This window comes from Aspergillus tanneri (genome assembly GCF_003426965.1).
Source record: "Aspergillus tanneri strain NIH1004 chromosome Unknown AapTan_5_pilon_pilon_pilon, whole genome shotgun sequence".
NCBI lineage: Eukaryota > Fungi > Ascomycota > Eurotiomycetes > Eurotiales > Aspergillaceae > Aspergillus > Aspergillus tanneri.
The window spans coordinates 2,899,764-2,921,845 of NW_022984632.1; the positions used below are offsets into that span (position 1 = coordinate 2,899,764).

The following is a 22,082-nucleotide window of genomic DNA, read 5'->3' on the forward strand; positions in this document are numbered from 1 at the left end:
AGATCGGCGGATGGACGGGAAGCGGAGCGATAGAGAAGCTTTTTTTGCGGACATTAAAACCTAGTGTACGGATGTAGACTCTTGGTGATTCTATATATCTCTGTAGCTAGGATATTATCCCAGCCTCTCAGTGTCATGCAATGAAGATGTTGATACCCTCAGCTCAGGTGATGATCAGCGAGATACTTACCGAACATGGCCATCATGTGAATAGATATGCACCGGCCAATGAGAAGTCGGACCCAGTGGATTGGGTTTTCCTCGATCCAAGGTTGACTTGATGATTCAACAAACTAATGGATGCAGCGACCAAATCATTTTGGATATATGTACTGACAGTGGATGAAGGGTTCTCGAGTGTACGAACAGTGGGCTGGACAAACTTTGTTCGATCGATCAACTCCTCAGCCCTAGAAAATGGTAGCAGTCTACTCAGTAGAGGAATCCAAGATCTTCGAAGGGTCACAAAAATAAAAAAAAAAAAAAAGGGGCCTGAGGCCATCGAGAAATATCCGACACTAAGACACTACCTAGCTAGCAGGGAAGATTGAATACCTACCCAAGGGACGGATTTACCTATCCATTTTCAACTTGGACTTGAACTTGTCGCCAAGATCTACTCCATATTCCTCGTCTAGACCGAACCCTGTGACCCACTTAGTGGAGGCTGCATGGACATAAATGCTTTGTCGTTGTGATTCTCCACTTCGGTAGGTGGCTCCTTATTGTCGATGGAATCGATGGAATGCTCCGCAGTATCTACTATGTTTGTACTGATATCTATCTATTCTGGAGAAGGAATGCAATGCAGTGCTTCCTTTCTGACAATGCGACCGTGTCATGTTCGATACATCCTGGGACTGCACCTGTCCAAACTGCGACGCAGGTTGACTCATTTACCGATGTCATCGGATCCATCCATGCAACTGTGATCACACCCTGAGACAAATCGTACGGCATGATTGTTTCATCCCCACCTGACCAGCGCTTTCTACAGGCTGTCGCCTTGCCGCCCTGCCGTTCCTGACGCCAATATGGCCGCCGTCGCTTGACCATGCGCCCGCGAGGATGATTAGGCTATTGTATTTGCTCTGTTACCCTGTTGGACATTTATTACCTGTACACCTGGGGGTTCCAATGCGCCATCTCGGGCTTTCTCCGGGAGTGCTATCTGTATCCCCCCCCCCTGGTGTGTTCTGGGCGCAGGAGCCTTTATCTTGGACCAGTGGTATTCTCCTTGATCCCTAGAGGGAACCATGTATGTATGAAAGAAGGTCACAAGCCAAAGCATGTGTGCACCAGGCCCTTTCCGCCGAGATAGGTAGGATGGTTCGCGTCCATGGTGTTACATCAAATAGTCGATCAGAAGCAACCGCGTGGTACACTCATCTGTGAAGTTGAGTGCCAGGGCTTGGCCGTCGGGGGACCGGGGTGTGCAGGGTATCGATTTATTAACGAACTAATTTATAATTAATTTATTCATGGCTGGATGTCACCGGAGTTGACTACAGTGAGAGGTCTGAAAAACTCGTAAATGGAATTAAATCAATCGTCAGACCCTGACGAAGCATACCATGGATCCATGACATCTGGTTGACTTGTACTATCAGTTTCGACCTTTGAAAACCACGGATGAGGGCAAACCCAAGCAGAACCAAAAAACACAAGGACAAAGGGGACCGACTTTGATTCGACCGTGAAGGACTTGCGGGACGAACAGAGACTGGATCCATAGCAAGTGAGCAAACCCAACCTGAACCCGGCCTGACCAGACAGAATTTGCTGCCCCTTCCCTTCCCTTTCCCCTCTTTGTTCTCGCTCCTCCCACTCATTTTCTTTCCCACTTCATTCCTCCCTGGGGGATTCTTCACGGACTGGTTTCTTCCTTTCTCTCCATTCTCTTCTCCTGGATCAGAGTATCCTGCATTCCTTCCTTTCACCCAGTGACTCTGAGTTATTCCTTAACGTACTTATTATTCCTATCCTCTCCCCCGTGGCGCGTCCTGGTTGTCCGCTTCGGTACTTCCGCTCCAGCAGCAACACCCCCCTTGAGTCAAGTAGCCCACCAGCCTGAGGCGAGACTCCCCATCCTTCTTATTTTTTTTTTTTTTTTTTTTCTTCTGCTGGGCAAGAAACATAAAAGACCAGGGAACCAGTCGACCCCTGTCTCTACGTTCATTATCATTTAATTTCACTCACTGGACTTTTGTGTGGTGTACCGCACTCGATTGATATCTGATATCAGACATTCCGGTCATCGATCTTCCATACCTTCTTTTGCCTCCACACCCGCGATCGTCAGTCGCACATTCTTTATCGACGTCTCCGCCAAAAGGTGACGGGTGCTTTCGGAAACGAAGGGATCTGGTAGTCCCTAAAAATAGTATCTCCAATACAAATACTCTATATCTTGCCAAAGCCGACCGTTGGAAATCTTTCATTTGAGACCGATCGAACTGTCGAACGCTATATCTTAGATCTCTGCCGTCATGTCAACCATCACCCGCGCATTCACCAAGCGCCACAAGCGTCCCGAGGTTTCAGCGCCCATGCCCTATCGCGAGGGCCAAGTCAAGTTCAACTCGGGCACTATCAAACGAGGAAATATCTCTGCACCCGTGGAACTGTTGTCAACGACGAACATGTTGGCCTACAACGCACCCGATCTCCACTCGGCCAGTTCGTCGTCAAATTCCTCGCTGCAATCTGCCGATGAGTCGGAGATGTCCTTTGCGCACCAGAGTTTTGGCTCTGCGATTACTACGCCCGATGATTCACCCGTCGAATCCCACCCTATGCAGTCATATTTCCCCAAGCGATCGGCTACCGTGACGAGCCACCTTCGTTCATCAACATCGACAACGTCATCTTCTACGGAGACCCCGCTGGTACCCAAGCGAGCCCTGTCTCACACGAAACGGTCGCATCAAGAACTGGCTCGCCAACGCTCCTTGTCCCGAATGTCGCCGCCTCCGTTGAACTCCAGTCGCAGCCGTCCTGCCCCTCCACCGACACAGGACCTTTTCCAACCCGAACCCCATCCCTTTGGGAAGGAGTTGGAGCAGGTCAACGAGGTCGTGGAGGAGTTTGGCGGGGAAAGATGTGTGTTGGATGATGAGGAGTTGCTTTTGCTGAATAAGGGACTGAAGAAGTTCACGGTGGACGAGTACCTGGTGGAAATTGAAGACCTCTACGGTAGCATCTTCGACGATCATCTTGGACCCATCAGCTCTGGCTCATGGCTATGAAATGATTCATTCTTTGCGTTGCCTCGAAAACCGTTTGATGTCGCGCCGGGATGCGCCGGGATGGATGGAAGAACTGGACATTCTTCCTGGACTATTCCTGGTTGTCGATCTTTCATGACCCGCGAATATTCGCTCTTTTAACGATGTCATGTACTCCGAAATCGGTTGCCGTTTTATTTATTTACGTATTATTTTCTTTCTTTTTTCGTTTTTGTTTTGAACATCGCTATATACCATTGGGAGGATTGTGATTTCCCTATACTTTTTATTTTTGTCCCTTGCTCTCTGTTTTCGATTGAATGGGATATGTTAGGGTGTATTTGCTGGAAGAGCACGTGGGTTTTTCAGACCTGTACTTATCTGCACATGTTAGCTAGCGTCTCTAAGACCAAAGATCCTACAGAACTCCGATCTCAATTTGTAGACAGTTGCGTAATCTTCTCTAGCTTAAATGGGAAAAGCGGCACTATGGTGCACGGTCACGGGCTGGTCACGGGTGTGGAAGCCTCAGGCGCCACGGCCCCACTGCAAAAATTTCACGATTTCTCCGCTTTGATAATCTTCGTCGCTCCATTCGAGCGTCTACCCTTCTTCCTCCTCGTCGGCCTGTCTTCCACCAGTTTGTGGGTTCGACAAATAGATGCCACGGACCTTCAACCATCCCCTTTTGCTTCCCGTGTGAGCGTTAGCTGTAGCATTACACAGCAGATTATTCGACCTCGACTCGCCCCCCTTCCAGTGGTGTCGTGTGCTCGACTGCTCCTTGTGATCGAATCCTTAGAACAAACATTTTCTGTTGTGGGAAAGCCACAAATGACGAGACGTTGGGCACTGTATCCATCCTCTCCAGCCACCTTTCTCTTGATAAAACCGTCCATCCTGTCATGGTCGCCCTCGCCACCGCCTTGCGCAGCCCAGCGACGGCAGCCAGACCGACCAACCCTTCCAAGATGATCCCGGTGTCTTCCCCAGTATCCATCTTGAAGACACCTAAAAAAGATAGTACCACCCCTAGGCTGAAACACAGAATGGAAGAGATGGATCTCTCGCTATCATCGTCGTCCGTTTCTTCTGAACCGGACTCGACCCCGAGTCCCCGGAAACGGGCCCGAGTGCAGTTTGAGAAGGAAGTGCAGACGCGTGAGGTTTCTTGCGAATTAATGGAGGCAGGAAGTGCTGGAACGCAGGAGAAGAGTGCGGCCGTGGTGCGGGAAGAGGTGCGCAGGGCCATTCAACGTCATGTCTCTGGGAGTGGTAGCGAGGCGTATGACCGGATCAAGGAACTCTTCTCTGCGGATCCGCGACGCCGAGACGAGGATGGCGAGTTTTCCTTGGATGTACCTACACATACGACGCTAAGACATCACCTCCTGGGACTGATGTCAAATGTGTCATCTTTGGACCGCAGCTGCAATGGGCTAGTGAATGCGGTATTGAAAAGCGAGTGGCTCGGGCGCGATGAATCGTACGTCAAGCTGTATATTCGCTTCTTAGGTAATCTTGCGGCGGCCCAGGGTGGTAATCTGGGACCGGTGCTCAAGATGCTCGTCAATTACATGGGCGAGCTGCCCAGTGGCATCGGCAAACTGCCTGGCTACCCCCCCATACATGGACTGGAGATATACACGCGAATACATATGGCTCTGCGACATGTGATCGGGCTAATTCCTTCTGGTAGCGGAACGTTATCACCGATCCTCTCTGTCCAATTCCCCTCTGACTCAGACTCGGCCAAGGCGAATATCGCATACACGCGGAACCTGATCCGAGTGATCGGGTACGCTCCGGAGCTGCAAGCCGATATCCTCGCTCTCATTACCGAGAAGCTTGTCAAGATCGATGTTCAGATCCAGGTCGACCTGGAGGATATCGAGGACGAAGACGAGGAAGGGGTTCTGCAGGAAGTCTCCCCCGAGGCTACCATGTTCGCGGACGAGGAAGATGACGATGACAATGCGTCAGTCATGAGCGACGAGTCGCTTGACGGTGAGTCGCAACGGATCAAGACGATCAAGGACAACATCCTGAAGTTGGACGGCATGATCGATTCCCTCTTTGAGTACTATGCACCTCCATTCACGACGGGCACGATCGACGACAAGGAGAACGCGCTGGATCTTTTACTCAGTCATTTCCAGACCATTATCCTCCCCACCTACCGGTCGCGACACACGCAGTTCCTTCTCTTCCATTTCTCCCAGACGTCTCCGATCCTGGTGGACCGGTTTGCCGCTACGTGCGTCCAACTTATCTTCAACAAGATGCAGCCAGCGGTCACGCGACAGTCTGCCGCGGCCTACCTGGCGAGCTTTGTTGCGCGGGGCGCTCATGTCTCGGGGGAAGTCGTGCGGGATGTGTTCGATCTGCTGGGTACGCATCTGAACAACCTCCGGGTCGACTACGAGGCGACGTGCCGCGGCCCAGATCTGCGTCGGTACGGACCGTTCTACTCGACGGCGCAGGCGTTGCTGTACATCTTCTGCTTCCGCTGGCGGGACCTGACGGCGGCGGCGGTGGAGGGTGACAACCCCGACCAGGTGGATGAACTCGAACCGGAAGACATCACCTTCCCGCCCATGGTCAAGGAGGTGCTGCACCAGGCGATCCTCTCCAAACTCAACCCGCTTAAGGTGTGCTCGCCGGCGATCGTGTCGGAGTTTGCACGCATGTCACAGCACCTGAACTTCATGTACGTGTTCAGCATCCTCGAGACCAACAAGCGGGTGCGTATGTCGTCGTACCGCAGCCTCTCGGCGTTGGCCGACCCTCGCTTCAGCCAAGTCGAACGGGAGACGCGAGCGGGGGAGGATCTCGGGTACCAGCTGGACGCATACTTCCCGTTTGATCCGTACCAGCTGCCTCGTAGCCGTCGCTGGCTGGAGGGCGACTACGTCATATGGCGGGGGATTCCCGGACTGGACGACCACGAAGACTCAAACAGTGAGGCGGATGAGACCGGTTCAGAGGACGGGTTGAGCGATGGGACTGAAACGGATGAGGAATGAGAGGGGTTGAATTTATATTTCTGATCTTTTTGCCATGCTCAATACCCACGATTGATTTATGATTGATCCACATAAAAGGGCTTAGAAAAGTGACTGATTTCGGTTCAGCGTGGCGTTTGGTTTTACTAGTTAGCGGTTTGATTTGTTGTATACCACCAAGGATAGGATTGATCAATTCGAGTCTTGCATCCAGGATATCTCTCTATCTATATCTGCAAGAGACGTTCTGTTAAGATTTATATCTTTAACACTACTACTGTTTTCTTAGTGTCTACTAGATGTATAAGAACACGGAGACAGTACCTCCTGCAAGCGTACAGTGGTTGCGATCCAGCTACCGCTGATTCTGCAGTAGGACATAACTAGCAGTGACGCCCTTTTTTTTTCTATGAAACTGTCAGGTTTCATAGACCGTGAGTCTCGAGGCCCGCTAGGACCTTCGCGATTATCATTTTGCGGGTACTTCATAGAGTAGTTTGGCGGCATCCTCATGGTTGGGATTAGTTCTGAGAAGTTATGTAACTCGGCCATTACCATCTCGCAATTTTGTAGGTGCCTGCCACTGTTGCGCGCCTCAACTTTAGGTCGCTGGGCTAGAGGAAATCTTCTCACTGGCAGCGTCTATAACAAACTGTTTCGTAATTTTTTCTGCAGACTGGCCATTGGTAAAATGATCGTGCTTATCTCTTCAAACATTGCATCTGGAGCCAAGTTTCGTCGATAACATGCTCCGCATTCAATCCTTTTAGCTCACCCTTAACTGGCTTCTCTGGGAGCATGGTAACTTTACAGAGGAGCCACAGGAACGTATGCCTGGCCATTGTTGAAAAGCTCGGCGGAGGACTCGTGACCCTTGTGGATTCCTGAACGTCCTGCCGATGGAGGGATACGCAGCGAATACCATCACAGTTAGCATGTTCCCTATTTGACTATTTCTTCTTCGGTTTTACCCCGTTTCGCAAGGGTGTTTGAGTCTCCATAGCGGTCTTCTATCCCAACGAGTATAAGAACTCGTTTCGTATTCGCAAGCATACCCTCCATGTTCGAACAGGGTCCAGCTGTGGATGCGCCGCTGAAATAACATCCTGGGTTCATGCAGCTAAGGTCCTGCAGAGTGAAGGATCGACCGTAGAAACCGAAGCCAAGCACAAGTTTGGCGGGAGGGACTTCGGCCCTCTAAAAGAACTTTAAAGCCGTTTTGATCTCCGTGACATTAGTGTGCCCTTGAACGATACTACCAATCGGGTTGCCAGCATTCAGGCCCCATGTAGGTCATAGGTCATCATATTGATCCAATTCTTGTACTTGACCATCTTCGGTAGGTCGAACAAACGGAAGTACCAATATGAGGATGGATCTGTGAAAGGCAAGCCGAAGTTGCTCCCGCTAGCGTCAAATGTCTCTCGCAGAGACTTGTTTTAAGCTACAAGACATCATTCTCCGTGTCCTCGGGCTTTCCGCCTCCGTAGCCAGCTCCACGGTATTCCCAATCAAGATCTACACCGTCCAACCCTATTGCACAAACGTTAGTATCGATCAGGAAAAACGATTCCTATTCCCTGATGACCTGATGAAGTCATACGTACCGTCCTGCTTCATAATGTGCACGACATTGTCTGCGACCATTTGTCTCTTGGACGCACCGGCGGCGATTTCGCCAAATAACGTTTAGGTCTCTGTATGATAGTCGAAGAAAGCCCTACCATCTTCGTAGTATTGTTTTTGCCATGCCTCTCTCAGACAACTGAACTTACCAGCCACCGATACGGGCAAAAACAGGGCCTTGTTTAATGGACTTGGCGGTAGTCTCTTTGAAAAGACTGACTGGAGCGGCCGAGTCCATGGTCATCACTTGATAGGCTGATGGCTCGATATATGCGAAAGAGAAGTTGATACTGAAGAACCCGTAAGCAACTACTTTCTTGCCCTTAAACATCAACGTGCTCACTGAGTTCGCGCGTCCAAAGGCAGGTCCGTTGGATTTGACATTTTGGCAGCTCTTCCGAGCCATCCATGCTTCATAATACCCGATGGCCTTGTTTTGGAATACCCCCCTCAAAGAACTACTACCCGGTGGCTTCGGGTGCAAGACACAGTTGCTTTGGCATCCCTCTGTAAGTTGTTAGTTTAGTTTCCATCCATAGCGAGTCTAAGTCACTTAACTACTTCCACGGAAATCCTCTGTGGTACGACACTATGATGATTCAGTACTCTGTGTAGCACAAGCTCGCTCTGGAAAATTCCATGTAAGGGAAGACCGCTTACGAATCCATATTGACTGCAGCACGTATTGAGCGGACACGTTTTGCCAGGGTCGCTGCATGCTGTCCGCACTCCGCGGTAGCTTCGTGGTTTAAAACATCAAATACCACAATATGTTAGACCATACCACAATAGCCACTAGCAGCACAGCGTACACCATTACTACAGGGGTCAGGGCCACACGAATAAGAGCCACGGCAGACCAGGCTTGTGTTCAAGCTGTGTCTCGGGTAACATGTTTCGAATATGGAATGGGAGCGGAGTGCGGCCAAAAGATAGCCCAAAGGATACTGAGCACTATATCAAAGAGGATGGTCCGGTTCCAATGCCCTCGTTTTGAGGGTAAGAAAGAAAAGCAAGTGACAAGCAAGATAAAATAAGATTAAGAGAAAAAAATGAGTGACAAGCGAAGAGCAACAGCACTTTTGAGAGTCAACCTCGTTCAGTCGCACCGTGCAGATACTCCCTTTTACACCTGTAACTCCTTCCAAGCTGAAGCATTCATCTGCTATCTTCTGGTCCCATATATGCTTCTCCGGCGCACAACAGCGGGGCAGATAGGATATGCATTAGTCTCTCCTGGCCAGAGGATATGATTTTTCGGTTTGCTAGCTTCATAACAAATGCTCTGAAGTACGGTCGTGCCCCCATGAATAGTCCTGGGCGTCGAGTTATGGTCTCGAGTAGTGTGTCATTTGAGATCCATATCGAGCAGACCGATGCGGTTTGGAGCCTCGCGCAGATGCAAGCATCTGATTTGGGGTGTTAACCCTCCTGGGTACTGCAGTAGGCTGAACGATGTCGCGTGGATGTCATTCGGTTCTGGTTTGATGGCGAGTTTCTGTCCAAGTGCGTCCGGACCATAAGTTATGGTTTGGGCTAACAAGCGTCTTTACTGTGCTTGGCAAATTCCGAGTTTTACCTAATTGAAATTTGTGACAGACTTGCGGGGGTTAATTATGTCTCAGAAATGAGGGTAAGAGCTCAGAAAGTACTATAGGTGGGTCAAGAAGAAGGATAGCTTTGCACCCCCCAATGATGATGTGTTCGTGATTCTCATCAATGGGAGGTGGACACAAGAGGATCTGAATCCTCAGGGAGATGAGCCGAACTATGTTGGTCTGAAGGTAGAGTTCGACCTAGTCGAGGGCTGTATGCTGGACGAAGTGGGATGGATGAAAGTGCTCTATGATTCTGCGGATGTACCGGGCTCTCTCTAAATGTGCGCGATAGTCATGATTTGGACAGACAGTATCCGTACTCCTGGCATAGGGTTCGGTATATAGTTCTTTGTATATTTTTGGTCTTCATTGCATTTCGTAGGTTAGTGATCAATAGCCATGAGAGTATTTCCCGTTTCAAAAAAAAAAAAAAAAAAAAAAAAAAAAAGTCAGTGTCTCAATTTACAGCTACATATATATGTCTGATTAAGATCTCTTCAGCAACCCTCCCCTCAAAACAGGTACCTCTACCCCTAACACCGTCTGATTTTCATCAAGAACAAACACCACCCGATCTAACGCCTCGCCTCCATACCGCATCCAATCCACTACCTGCCACGATGCGCAATACGCATCCAGACTTCCCTGTCCGGGCAACTGCGACATGGCCGCCCCGTCCAGCGGTATGATATCCAGATTCACGCGCCACTCTTGACGCACAAGACTTTGGCCGTCGTCGTTCGTGCGGCTGCTCGTCTGACCCATCTGCGCCAGCAGTGCGCGCGTTTCCTCCTTCGGTACCGCGTATTCCAGCTCCGTTGGGTACAGGCGGAATTCCGTCCCTAGAATTCCAAACCCCACCGACGTGTAAGTGGATAGGAAGACGGTTTCGATGGCCTGGAGGATGGAGGTCCCATTGCGGGTGAGATTCGTGATCTTGATTCCTGCGTGCGAATCTTGTGTAAGAGTCAGGTGGATCCCATCGTCACGGATATTTAGCTTTTTCTGGGACTGAGAGTGAGTCTGAGAGTGAGAGTGGATGGGAGGGAGAGACTGGGCTTTCCACTCCCCCGTGTACTGTCTTGCCTGTCGTCGCGTCTCCGTTTCGATGGCAGGCATGAAAGTCCCCAATACAGATTGATAGAGGATATTCATCGAGTCGACCGGTCCCGCCGTCGTCACCACTACGCCGACGCCATATTGATCGATGACCCCGATCTGCGAGACGTAGCCCGCCGCACCACCGGATTTGCCATAGATGTCGATGGTGTGGGGGTGGTCCGGAGTGAGGTGCGTCGTGCGTAGGATCTCCCATGGTTTGCCAACCAGATTGTTTGGAGAACTGGTCATGGAGTATGGTTTGAGCCATTTTCGCACGGCGGAGGGTGTCGACAGGATGGTATGGTTGAGGATGTGATTCAGGACGGTGGTCAGGTCTGCAGTGGAGGAGTACAGACCGCCTCCTCTTTGTTTATTTGTAGTGTTCAGCTGGGGCACAGAGTATATTGGTGATGGAACGGGGATAGAAGTATCTTACGGTGCATTGTAACCATAGTCGGATCCCCATGAAGACATCCCATTGGGGATTGCTGCTTTCGCGCTATCGCCCGGTGAGACACCCGTGTTGGACAGGTTCAATGGCTGGATGACCGTCTCATGCAAGAGTTGGGTGTAGTTCTTGCCGGTGGCTTTCTCCAGACAGAGCGAGAAGACTAGAAACGAAAGTTGCGAGTAGATGGGTTTCGAATTGACAGGCACCACAGGGTTCATGGTACGGAGCTCATGGAAGATTTCTGGTCCACTGAAGTTAGTTCTGACTGTTAAGAAGGAGAATTAGGACATGCCATACGTTCTCTAGAGCAGTATTTATTCAGACCGGTCACGCCGCAGTCCGGGTACTGCGATTCATTCAGCGCAGGGAACCCCAGACTCTTGTAGACCGGTTCCAGGAAGAAGAATTCATAAACCACTATTGTACTCTCCTCATTAGCTCAAGTCTATCCATAGAGTGAATAATCGATAGATGGACATACAGTTGGGAGAAATCCCAGCAGAATGTTCCACCAACGTATCCAGCGTGATTTCATCCCAAGCAATCCTCGACTGTTTCAACTCCGGGAAGAAATCCGTCACACGCAACTGCAGGTCCACACCGGACCTCAGCAGGACCAGCGCTGAGAAGACCTTGGAAATCGAACCGACCAGGTACTGGGTGTCGCGGGTAACGGTTTTCACGCCCTGGGTGTTGTTCCTGGCGTGGTGGTGATACTCCCACAGAGGTTGGTTGATAGATTGGGGTCCGTTCGGCGACACCACTGCCAGAGAGAAGGAGACGTTGTCAACATTCCAGCCTGCCTTGAGAGTGCCACCGACCGCTGCGTCCAGGGCGGAAGTGAGGTTCTTCGCGGCGGACTGGAAGTCAGGGGACTGGGCGAGGTTGGAGGGTCGGGGGAGAAGAGGACCATCTGGAGGACAGCCGGGATAGGAGGGAGTCGGGGTGAGAGAAGGAGGGGAGGGAAATTGAGCGGATGAAATGGTGAGGAGGGAGAGAAAGTTGTAGAGAAATTTCATGGTGGAAGTCCGATACTTTTTGCTGTATGTTCAAGTCCCATGCAACTTCATATGCTAGATACAGGAGGCTACTCATGCTGGATGTACTGGTTTATATACTAAGATTCTGCATCCGATCCAATATCCTGAAGGACGCAGCAGTAGAGGTGAAGCAATACGAATGACCCGATCGGGCAAGTATCGTATTCGGTGAGGACTTGGCACTTCGACAATGGAAAAGAAAGAACAATGCGAATCCAAGAACAATAAGAACCATCACCCACGTACATCTATATACGTCTCCATCAGAGTCTCTAGATTATCATGGCCCACCAGACGATACATCACGGATCTCCACCGATACTACAACGCCCTTTAAACCCGTATCCAATTGGATGCCCTTCGGCGGTCGTGCCCATCTGCCTTACTATGCTTACACCTGGTGTCCATTCCCCGTTCATCGGGCCCTTCTAGCCGTGGAAGACCGCCTTTATGTCTCTCTGCAAGTGGATCGCGGTACGAACGTGCTCGACGCCGGCTGTGGAGATCGCCAGGCCGTCATTAACATGGGCGCCAAGTGACTGCGCATGCATGCCATCGACGTGCTTCCGCAGAAGGTGGTGCGACTAGGTTCGTCGCGCCCGGAAGAAGGACCTGAAAGTGACCGTCCACCGCCACGATAACCATCATCTCGACACTGTGTCGTCTGACTCGCCCGATGGCGTCTATACCATCAAGACGCCGGTCCATGCCTTGGATCTGTCCACCGTGGTGGGCGAAATCTACCGGTTCTTGAAGCCAGATGGTTGCGTGGCTTTCTACGAGTATGATCAGTAGACTTCTACGGGGGGCCGTCGACGCAGCAACCACCCCGGAGGATCAGAAGGTGCGTGAGTACGGCGCCCTCACGACGGGGTCGGCCGCGCAACGAGGTCTGGCGCACAGTCTCGTCCAGAGGGGGTTCCAGGATGTGCGTGAGGCGGATCTCACGCGGAATGTGTCGGCGTTGCAACGGGTGTTGGTCGTCGTGCTATGGGTGTCATGTGTGGAGGTGGTAGCGCTGGGTTTGAAGGCTTTTTTCATCAACACGATTGCGGTCATGGTCAATTATCGTCAAGGGTGGAAGTACATGGCAGTGACGGGGAGGAAGCCGGTTGCGTCTAGATCAGGACCGGGATCAGGTTGTTGAGGGGTATTAAGGTAGTTGAAGTAGAGATTCTTAGGATTCATGCAAGTGATTTAGAGATGCTAAAATCATGGCCATCATTGGCTGCTCGAATGCAGGGTTGCTGCCCAGTAGACAGCAACCGTCATCCACAACACACTTCTATGATGGTAGTCCAGAGGAAAGATATGTACATACATCCAAAGAAAATTTAGGAATCGCTTCTGCAAAGTGACCCATCTTTAAACGGGAACGCCAATGCCACCCGAACGCCACGTACCCATGCAAAAACGAACTAGAAAGAAAGAATCGAGACCTACGCATCGAAAATCGCCTTCATATCGGCACAAGCGTCACGATAAAGAATATCCACCTTGTCCTGGTCGCGGAACGGATTGCACGACTTGTCCCAGGCATGCGGTGCTTTCTCGATCATCATGGACCGCACATGCTTGTTGATGCCCTGTAGCCGACGCACAAACTGCTGGCCCTCGTTCATCAGCATGTCCCATTCACAGATATACAGGAAGATGTCATGCGGTAGGGCTTCGGCCAGAATGCTATCCCCGGCCCGGACGGGTGACGCGAAGGGAGAGCGGCGGTCCGAGTGATCGGGGAGATACGACTCGTCGAAGAGATCGGTGAAAAAGTTGGGAAGCGTCTTGTTTGGCATGATACTCATCGCCCGTCGGTGGTCGCGGGGCTCCTCGAAGTCGAGGATGGGGTACCAGCAGAAGAGGCCGACGATATTCAGGTCGCTGGTTGAGGTGGCCACCAGTTGCTCGGTCGACTCCGCTCGATCCAGGACGGGGTTCACGGCATCCTGCAACATCAAGCTGCGCAGCCGTAGCGGCACGGTGACCGCCAGATTGCCCCCCGCCGAAAACCCACTGAGCACGATGCGGGAGACGTCGATCCCCAGCTCGGTCGCATGGGAGGACAGATACTGTAAGGCTCGAACTCCATCATCGACGGCGGCTGGGAAGGGATGCTCGGGTGCCCGGCGATATCCCACGCTGACCACGACGGCACCCACGTCGTCCAACACCCAGTGACACCAGCGACTGTCATCGGTGGGACTCCCGAGGGTGAAGCCACCCCCGTGGAAATTGACCACGACGGGCCAACGACGACCCTTCTTGCGGCCTTGAGTGTATTCTGGAGGACAGTAGAAATATAGGTTGATGCGTGAATTCCCTACCGGGATGGTTCGGACAAAGGACCTTCGGGGAGGCCGAGGGGGCGAAAAATCATGGATGGACATGCCGAGGCGCATGCAGAAGCGCCAGAAAACGGCTTGGACCAGAAGCCACCAGCGAGGGGAAGGGGAAGCAACCATGGGAATGAATGTTGTGGGGGAGGGAGGGGATTAGTTAGTGGATAGATAGAAGACTTGATGAGAACTTAATAATTCGACGGAGACTGAAAGAAACTATAATGGGACGGAACAAAACGAGGGAATACGAGGAAGTCGAGCGAGAGGCGATATTGATTATATAGCGGAAATGGCCAGTCCGCCGAGACATGGGGGAATGGAATGATCCAAAGAGTGAGTAAAGTTAAGCAGACAACATCAAGGGACGGACGGACGTCCGATCGGACGGGAAAGGAACCGGACGAGACAAAGGGATGATGAAGCAAGTAGAAGGAATATAATGGAAGGAATGAATGAATGGGCCCAAAATCTCGACGAGAATAATTAATCAGTTTCGCCTCTTTCGCCGAAAAGGGACGAAGCATGACATCACGTTCCGAGGACTGCTCTTTTCCAGCTTTTTCGTCTGTTCTCTTCTCCTCTCCTTTTTTTCTTTCCTCTCCATCTACCTGTGCTTTGTGAATTGTCTATCATTGATCTCTCAATTCTGTGGATTTGTCTCTATTTTTATCAATTCCTCTCTATACCCCTCCATATCTTTCTACACTCCCTATATATGCTCCCGTCTCTCTACGACCATCATGTCCATTAAACGGGCTCTCTCCAAACTCACACCGAGACTCGGTGAACAAGATGACTCTGGTCTTTCTAAGAACTCCCAAGGCTCCCCCCGGCGCAGTATCCTCAGTGGCTTCTTGCGCGATCGTGACTATGTCTCATCGTCTGAAGATGTCTCGGATGATTCCTCCACAGGAGCCATGAGCAAGAACCAACAGAAACGTCTGGCGCGTCAGCAACGGCGTCAAGAACGCTCACGGCTGAGTGAGGACCGCCAGTCGGGGGAATCGGAGCGCCATAAGGAGGAGATCACCGAGGCTGCCCGAAACGAGACGCCCGAGATGAAGGCGCGCTATGGCGATCTGCCCCTCATCCAGTCCCGCACTCGCTCGCAGGAGCACCGGACCAGATTCGAGGACATCTCCGCTGACCTGGTGGGGAAGCAGATCCTCTTTACGGCCCGGTTGCACATCGTGCGTCGCATGAGTGCCAAGCTGGTCTTCTTGGTCTTCCGCCAACAGCTGTCCACCTTCCAGGGTGTCTTGCATGAGGAACCGGGCGTCAAATCCATCGCCATGGTCCAATGGGCCGAGCACCTGCGCCTGGGGAACATCGTGCAGGTACGCGGCACCATCCATGCCCCCGAGGTGCCCGTGCTCGGCTGCACCATCCACGATGTCGAGATCGCCGTCAACGCCATTCACGTTGTCGTGCGCCGCGAGGAGCCCGTTCCCTTCAGCGTGTACGAGGCTGAGATCCGCACGCCTGAGGAGGACCGTGTCGAGGGCCGTCGCAGTCACATCCCCGACCGGACGCGATTGACCAACCGTCTGTTGGACTTGCGCACCCCCACCTCGCAATCGATTTTCCGCATCCAATCCGGCATTGGAAATCTGTTCCGATATGCTCTGGATGAGCGTGGATTTATCGAGATCCACTCCCCCAAGTTGCAGGGGTCGGCCACCGAATCCGGCGCCAGCGTGTTCGAGGTCAACTACTTCGCACGATCGGCGTTCCTGGCCCAAAGTCCCCAACTGGCCAAGCAGATGGCGATTGCCGCCGACTTTGGTCGAGTCTATGAGATCGGGGCCGTGTTCCGCGCGGAAAATTCCAACACGCATCGTCACCTGACCGAGTATACGGGCCTGGATATTGAGATGGCGATCGACGAGCATTACCACGAGATGCTAGATGTGCTGGATGCCGTGATCAAGGGCATATTGGAAGGGATCTATCGCCGCTACCGGCGCGAGGTCGAGATCGTGAAGCAGCAGTTCCCGTCGGAGGATGTGATTTGGCTGGAGACAACGCCCATCGTGCGCTTCTCCGATGGTATCAAGATGCTCAACGACTCGGGATGGCGCGATGAGGATGGTAACCCTTTGCCCGAGGACGAGGACCTGCACACGCGCGACGAGATTCGTCTGGGAGAGCTGGTGAAGGAGAAGTATGGCACCGATTATTACATCCTCGATAAGTTCCCGGTCGGCGCCCGTCCGTTCTATACGATGCCCGACCCGGACGACAGCCGCTTCACGAACTCGTTTGATATCTTCATCCGCGGCCAGGAGATCGTGTCGGGAGGCCAGCGAATTCACGACCCCCACATGTTGGAGGAGAATATGCGCCGCGCGGGCATCGATCCGGAAAGCATGGAGGAGTATATGGAAGGCTTCCGTTGGGGTGCACCCCCTCATGCGGGCGCCGGCGTTGGTCTTGAGCGTCTGTTGATGCTTTTGCTGAAGCTGGGCAACATCCGGCTGGCATCCCTCCTCTATCGCGACCCCAAGAGCTTCCCCGCGAAGCCCGCAGACGTGCAGCTCCGCCACCCCGAATCTTCGACGATCGACCCACCTTGGGTCCGTGAGAAGGTCGGCAACCTGGCCCCGAACGACGAGGCGTTCCAACCCCTTGAGCATCTCATCGCCAACTATGGCGATGCGACCTCCACCTCGTTCGGGGATGAACGGTTCAAGATCTGGCGCGACCGGGGCACCGGCGCGGCGATTTCTTACGTGCCTAGCAGCAACAGCCATGTGATCATCCCCGGTAATCCTCTGTGTGACCCCCGCCAATACACGCGCGTCATCACCCAGTTCCTACAGTGGTTACGTCGCGAGACCAAGTACAAACCCATCTGGATGCTCTGTTCGCTCGACGTGGAGAAGATTCTGGGTGAAAAGCTCGGCTGGCGCAGTCTGTCCTGCATTGCCGAGGAACGAGTGGATCCGTCGCGCAATCAGGCAGCGTCTGATGGGGAGATTGCGCGTAAGATTCGGCACGCGGAGAGCACCGGAGTAAAACTTGTGGCCCTGAACCAGGGGGAGATGGTATCAGACGAGGTGCGCCAGAAGATTGACAAGCGCATCCGCGACTGGCTGGACAACCGCAAGGGCACCCAGGTGCACCTGTCCGAGATCCACCCCTGGTACGACCATGCCCACCGCTGGTACTTCTATGCTGTGGATAAGTCAGGCACCATCTGCGCCTTTGTCGCCTTGGCCATGCTGTCGCCCGCCCAAGGTATGCAGGTGAAGTACAGCCTCGATTTCCCTGGCTCCCCGAACGGTGTCATTGAGTATATCGTGACCCACGCCATCCAAACGGCAGCCCGGTCCGGAGTCAAGTCTCTCACGTTCGGTGCGGGAGCTACTACCTCTATGACTCCGGGGCACAACATGCAGGGCGCCAAAGTAAAGATGTTGCAGCATACGTACGAGACCTTGGCCAAGCAGTTCCATCTAGTGCGCAAGAGCGAGTTCCGTGCAAAGCTGGGTGCGCGGGAAGAACCCCTCTATATTGCCTATCCTCCCAAAGGGCTGGGCTCGAAGGGGATCCGAGCCGTTCTTCACTTCTTCGAAGACTGATTTTGGAATCTCTCTCGGTCGCTGTTGCAAATATAAAGGACAACCACCACCCTTATTTTTGGTATATATAGAAATTTGGATGACTGACATGTACTATGGCTATTTTGCATCTGCTTCGTTTGAATTCCCCTTGCTGTTTTGCGCGCTATATTATAATTTTGGTTAGATCTACCTCCCCCCTTCTAATGGTGTGACGACTTGTATGTGGCCATGCCTGCAGTCTATACGTCATGGCTTCTATTATCAGATATGTGTTCAATGATGGCCTATTTGGACATAGATGTGATATAATTTTTTTTTTTAATTTTCACCCGGTTCCTTTGCGTCGTCAATACAAATATAATTACAGATATGGTTATAGGAGCGCGACGCAGTTGATGTATCCACGAAGCTTAATTATATATTTCACTCTTCTCATTTCGTCTTCCGTTTTTCTAGCGCCTGTCGAGCAGACAATGGTTCTGCGACCTTGCCAAACTGTCCCCAAACCCACGATCCCAGCAACGCTGCCACACACCCAATGACACACATGTAGCATGCCGTCGGCACCAGCGACAGCGGGAACACATTCCCTAGGAACGGATCCAGAATGATATCCGCTCGGACAGGAGGGACGCTCTCCATCAGCGACCGGTCAAGCGAGTAATAGTCCGCCGCAGCTCGGACGCGCAGGAAGAGCACCGACTCCGTGGTGGGTGATGGATCGGTCGACGCTGAGTCCGGCGGAATATCTTGCGGGGGGTAATCGGCGAGACGGGCGGCCGAGTAGACACTAATGGAAGAGAAGAGGGCCGGATCCTCGATCGCATCGAGGAGGGTATATGTGGTCAAAGTGAAGTCCGTTGGTTGCTGCGCGGAATTGTTAGATGACATTATATATGTATTTAGAATAGCCCCATCGGGAATACGTACCGTCGCTAGCCAGCAGATTCGCGCCTCATATCGCCGTCCAGGAGTGAGGTTCTCCAGGAAGTACCACGAGTCAGTGCCGAGGGAATCATCAGTGGGGAAGGAGGCGTTCAATTGAGTGCGGAGAATGGGGTTCAGGGGCGACAGTCGTTGCAGACCAAGGTCATCGAGGGAAGGGTCAACCGTGGGAATGGTCGTGAGGGAGGGGGCGATGAAGATAGTTTTCTCGACATTGGCGCTGACATTGAGGACGACAGGTAGCAGAAGCAGGAGGGATTGGAGGAATTGCATCGTCGGTAGTGGGTAGATGGCGCTGGTTTGATGAGCTATACAACCATGGTGGTTAAGGGGACTAGCTGATGAACACCAGAAGAAACCTGGCGAGGGTCATCAGCAACCACGATACGAAATTCAAATCCCCTCGCGATCTGAGGATTTACCCAGACCTCGAACTGATGCCGTCATGCTGCCACACGTGATTGCCAAGACATACTGAGTCATCAATGATAATCATCCGGCGGTCACGGGGGGGCATTCGCCAATCAGAGAGCGTCCCCGAGTGACGCGACCCAAAAGGGAACGGTGGGAGTTGACAGCGCATGGGAGGCTTTGTTGTTGAAGCGACCACAACAAATGAGAATTCTGCTTCCAGTACGGCATCGCAGACTATTTCATCATCTCATCCTGCCCGTCGTGTTTTTTTTCTCGTTGTCCATCATCGTCGTGGTGAGTTGTCCCCAATTTCTGCTCTCGTCTCGATTCCCACCCATTCTCTCTCCAGACCCGTTTGTTTTTGATTTTCCTCTCCCGCTGGCTGTTTACTAAGAACTCCCTAACTGACCAGACCAACCCCTGAACCTTCGTACAACAGATCGTCTTAGGCACGTACACAACGAATTTTCCCACCGCCTCCCCTCCTTTCATCCTTCCCACATTCCAACCTCTTCTCCCATTTTTTTAATTCCTTTTCCTAAGTCTCAATTCAACTCGACATCATGAGAGAAGTTATTAGTTTGAACGGTAGGTGCCCAAACTGTACCTTGTTTTGCCTCGTGTCCCGTAACTAACGTGTTTTTTTCTCCCCCGGAACAGTTGGTCAGGCTGGTTGCCAGATCGCCAATTCTTGTTGGGAGGTATGGGAAACTAAAACGAATATATCTATTCCATAGAAAGCCCGAGCGAGGACATCACCTCGAGGTGAAGAAGAAATGGAGACTAACCAACTGTTGTGATACAGCTCTACTGCCTCGAGCATGGCATCCAGGTATGTGACTTTGGATTTGTACTCGATTCAATGAAATCCGATTAGAGGAACTCACCGCTGGTATCCTTAGGCCGATGGATACTTGACCGAAGAGCGCAAGAAGGCTGATCCCGACCACGGTTTCAGCACCTTCTTCTCCGAGACTGGTATGTTGGCCACACTTTACATTCCCATAATACTTGATTGGTTCTGTTCCCTATGTCTTTCCTAAATACACCATTCTGACCGTCGTGGTGCTATCACTCTGTAGGTCAGGGCAAATATGTTCCTCGCACCATCTACTGTGATCTGGAGCCCAACGTTGTTGATGAGGTCCGCACCGGCACCTACAAGAGCCTTTTCCACCCCGAGAACATGATCACCGGCAAGGAGGATGCCTCGAACAACTATGCTCGTGGTCACTACACAGTTGGTAAGGAGATGATTGACCAGGTCCTTGACAAGGTCCGCCGGGTGGCCGACAACTGTGCCGGTCTCCAGGGTTTCTTGGTCTTCCACTCCTTCGGTGGTGGTACCGGTTCTGGTTTCGGTGCTCTGCTGATGGAGCGTCTCTCCGTCGACTACGGCAAGAAGTCTAAGCTGGAATTCTGTGTCTACCCTGCCCCCCAGAACGCCACCTCGGTTGTTGAGCCCTACAACTCCATCCTCACCACCCACACTACCCTGGAGCACTCCGACTGCAGCTTCATGGTCGACAATGAGGCCATCTACGACATCTGCCGCCGCAACCTGGGTATTGAGCGCCCTAGCTACGAGAACCTGAACCGCCTGATTGCTCAGGTCGTCTCGTCCATCACCGCCTCCCTACGGTTCGACGGCTCCCTGAACGTGGACCTGAACGAGTTCCAGACCAACCTGGTGCCCTACCCCCGTATCCACTTCCCTCTGGTTGCCTATGCCCCTGTCGTCTCCGCGGACAAGGCCTCTCACGAGTCCAACTCCGTCAACGAGATCACTATGTCCTGCTTCGAGCCCAACAACCAGATGGTTAAGTGCGATCCCCGCAACGGCAAGTACATGGCAACCTGCCTGCTATACCGCGGTGACGTTGTGCCCAAGGAGACTCACGCTGCCGTGGCCACTCTTAAGACCAAGCGCACCATCCAGTTCGTCGACTGGTGCCCCACTGGCTTCAAGATCGGTATCTGCTACCAGCCTCCCCAGCAGGTGCCCAACGGCGATCTCGCCAACCTCGATCGTGCTGTGTATGTTTCCTTCGCTTTGCCTTCACCTACTTGAACCTCGCATGGAAAGGGCAAGACAAAAAAGTAAATGGAATAGAGAGAAGCTAACACCTGATAGTTGCATGCTGTCCAACACCACCGCCATCGCCGAGGCCTGGTCTGCTCTTGACCACAAGTTCGACCTCATGTACTCGAAGCGTGCGTTCGTCCACTGGTACGTGGGTGAGGGTATGGAGGAAGGTGAATTCTCTGAGGCTCGTGAGGATCTGGCTGCCCTTGAGCGTGACTATGAGGAGGTTGCCAGCGACTCGATGGAGGAGGAAGTTGAAGCTGAGTACTAGAGAGGAGGCATGGCTTAGCTGGACACCGGACCATGGCTACAGAACATCTCGATGGTTGTTGTTAGTAACTGTTTCCCAGTGGTTGTTCGAGCGTTTGGGATCGGCGGTGACCCAGGCTAACGGAGCTGGGGTGACATGCAAATAGGGGAGAGATGCTTTGGCTTAGCACGACTATGTTTTCTTTGATATATGTTTAATATCCCTGAAGCAGCGATGAATTTACCGCTCGTTCGCCGTACCCCGAGTTTTTTTGGACCTAGGATATTGTAATTCAATTTCGTTCGATGATCAATGTGGCTGAGCAAGAGGAACATGACGATGCGGTGGCTATGGATTCATAGTGTAGGCGTCAATAATCGCTATAAATATGTGCGTACATAACACCCACCTACTACAGCCATTTAGCCATGTGG

The 22,082-nt window shown here is 52.2% G+C and overlaps 11 protein-coding genes across 11 annotated transcripts; 6 read left to right on the forward strand and 5 right to left on the reverse strand.

Annotated features, from left to right (window-relative positions):
- Window positions 1-2,489: 2,489 nt before the first annotated feature.
- Window positions 2,490-3,248, forward strand: ATNIH1004_010366 (uncharacterized protein; the record flags this gene model as incomplete). Its single annotated transcript, XM_033574941.1, has 1 exon — window positions 2,490-3,248. One exon carries the CDS (start codon window positions 2,490-2,492, stop codon window positions 3,246-3,248), a length of 759 nt encoding a protein of 252 aa, XP_033422959.1.
- Window positions 3,249-4,132: 884 nt separating this feature from the next.
- Window positions 4,133-6,253, forward strand: ATNIH1004_010367 (rDNA-binding RNA polymerase I transcriptional factor; the record flags this gene model as incomplete). The annotated part of the gene is made up of 1 exon (XM_033574942.1): window positions 4,133-6,253. One exon carries the CDS (start codon window positions 4,133-4,135, stop codon window positions 6,251-6,253), a length of 2,121 nt encoding a protein of 706 aa, XP_033422960.1.
- A 786-nt stretch (window positions 6,254-7,039) lies between these two features.
- ATNIH1004_010368 (uncharacterized protein) lies at window positions 7,040-7,294 on the reverse strand (the record flags this gene model as incomplete). The annotated part of the gene is made up of 2 exons (XM_033574943.1): window positions 7,040-7,125; window positions 7,204-7,294. The coding sequence occupies 2 exons, from the start codon at window positions 7,292-7,294 to the stop codon at window positions 7,040-7,042; spliced, it is 177 nt and encodes a 58-aa protein (XP_033422961.1).
- A 382-nt stretch (window positions 7,295-7,676) lies between these two features.
- On the reverse strand, window positions 7,677-8,752 carry ATNIH1004_010369 (uncharacterized protein; the record flags this gene model as incomplete). The annotated part of the gene is made up of 4 exons (XM_033574944.1): window positions 7,677-7,765; window positions 7,836-7,843; window positions 8,008-8,365; window positions 8,719-8,752. The coding sequence occupies 4 exons, from the start codon at window positions 8,750-8,752 to the stop codon at window positions 7,677-7,679; spliced, it is 489 nt and encodes a 162-aa protein (XP_033422962.1).
- A 412-nt stretch (window positions 8,753-9,164) lies between these two features.
- On the forward strand, window positions 9,165-9,735 carry ATNIH1004_010370 (uncharacterized protein; the record flags this gene model as incomplete). The annotated part of the gene is made up of 3 exons (XM_033574945.1): window positions 9,165-9,239; window positions 9,306-9,364; window positions 9,516-9,735. 3 exons carry the CDS (start codon window positions 9,165-9,167, stop codon window positions 9,733-9,735), a joined length of 354 nt encoding a protein of 117 aa, XP_033422963.1.
- Window positions 9,736-9,942: 207 nt separating this feature from the next.
- ATNIH1004_010371 (serine hydrolase domain-containing protein) lies at window positions 9,943-12,027 on the reverse strand (the record flags this gene model as incomplete). Its single annotated transcript, XM_033574946.1, has 4 exons — window positions 9,943-10,921; window positions 10,994-11,249; window positions 11,306-11,425; window positions 11,490-12,027. 4 exons carry the CDS (start codon window positions 12,025-12,027, stop codon window positions 9,943-9,945), a joined length of 1,893 nt encoding a protein of 630 aa, XP_033422964.1.
- Window positions 12,028-12,401: 374 nt separating this feature from the next.
- Window positions 12,402-13,195, forward strand: ATNIH1004_010372 (uncharacterized protein; the record flags this gene model as incomplete). The annotated part of the gene is made up of 3 exons (XM_033574947.1): window positions 12,402-12,563; window positions 12,637-12,794; window positions 12,844-13,195. The coding sequence occupies 3 exons, from the start codon at window positions 12,402-12,404 to the stop codon at window positions 13,193-13,195; spliced, it is 672 nt and encodes a 223-aa protein (XP_033422965.1).
- Window positions 13,196-13,487: 292 nt separating this feature from the next.
- Window positions 13,488-14,510, reverse strand: ATNIH1004_010373 (alpha/beta hydrolase; the record flags this gene model as incomplete). The annotated part of the gene is made up of 1 exon (XM_033574948.1): window positions 13,488-14,510. One exon carries the CDS (start codon window positions 14,508-14,510, stop codon window positions 13,488-13,490), a length of 1,023 nt encoding a protein of 340 aa, XP_033422966.1.
- A 617-nt stretch (window positions 14,511-15,127) lies between these two features.
- erdS (aspartyl-tRNA synthetase, cytoplasmic) lies at window positions 15,128-17,971 on the forward strand (the record flags this gene model as incomplete). Its single annotated transcript, XM_033574949.1, has 1 exon — window positions 15,128-17,971. The coding sequence occupies one exon, from the start codon at window positions 15,128-15,130 to the stop codon at window positions 17,969-17,971; it is 2,844 nt and encodes a 947-aa protein (XP_033422967.1).
- A 414-nt stretch (window positions 17,972-18,385) lies between these two features.
- On the reverse strand, window positions 18,386-19,171 carry ATNIH1004_010375 (uncharacterized protein; the record flags this gene model as incomplete). Its single annotated transcript, XM_033574950.1, has 2 exons — window positions 18,386-18,820; window positions 18,884-19,171. 2 exons carry the CDS (start codon window positions 19,169-19,171, stop codon window positions 18,386-18,388), a joined length of 723 nt encoding a protein of 240 aa, XP_033422968.1.
- A 704-nt stretch (window positions 19,172-19,875) lies between these two features.
- On the forward strand, window positions 19,876-21,669 carry TUB1 (tubulin alpha chain; the record flags this gene model as incomplete). The annotated part of the gene is made up of 6 exons (XM_033574951.1): window positions 19,876-19,900; window positions 19,973-20,013; window positions 20,118-20,144; window positions 20,215-20,290; window positions 20,395-21,349; window positions 21,447-21,669. The coding sequence occupies 6 exons, from the start codon at window positions 19,876-19,878 to the stop codon at window positions 21,667-21,669; spliced, it is 1,347 nt and encodes a 448-aa protein (XP_033422969.1).
- Between the last annotated feature and the right edge of the window lie 413 nt (window positions 21,670-22,082).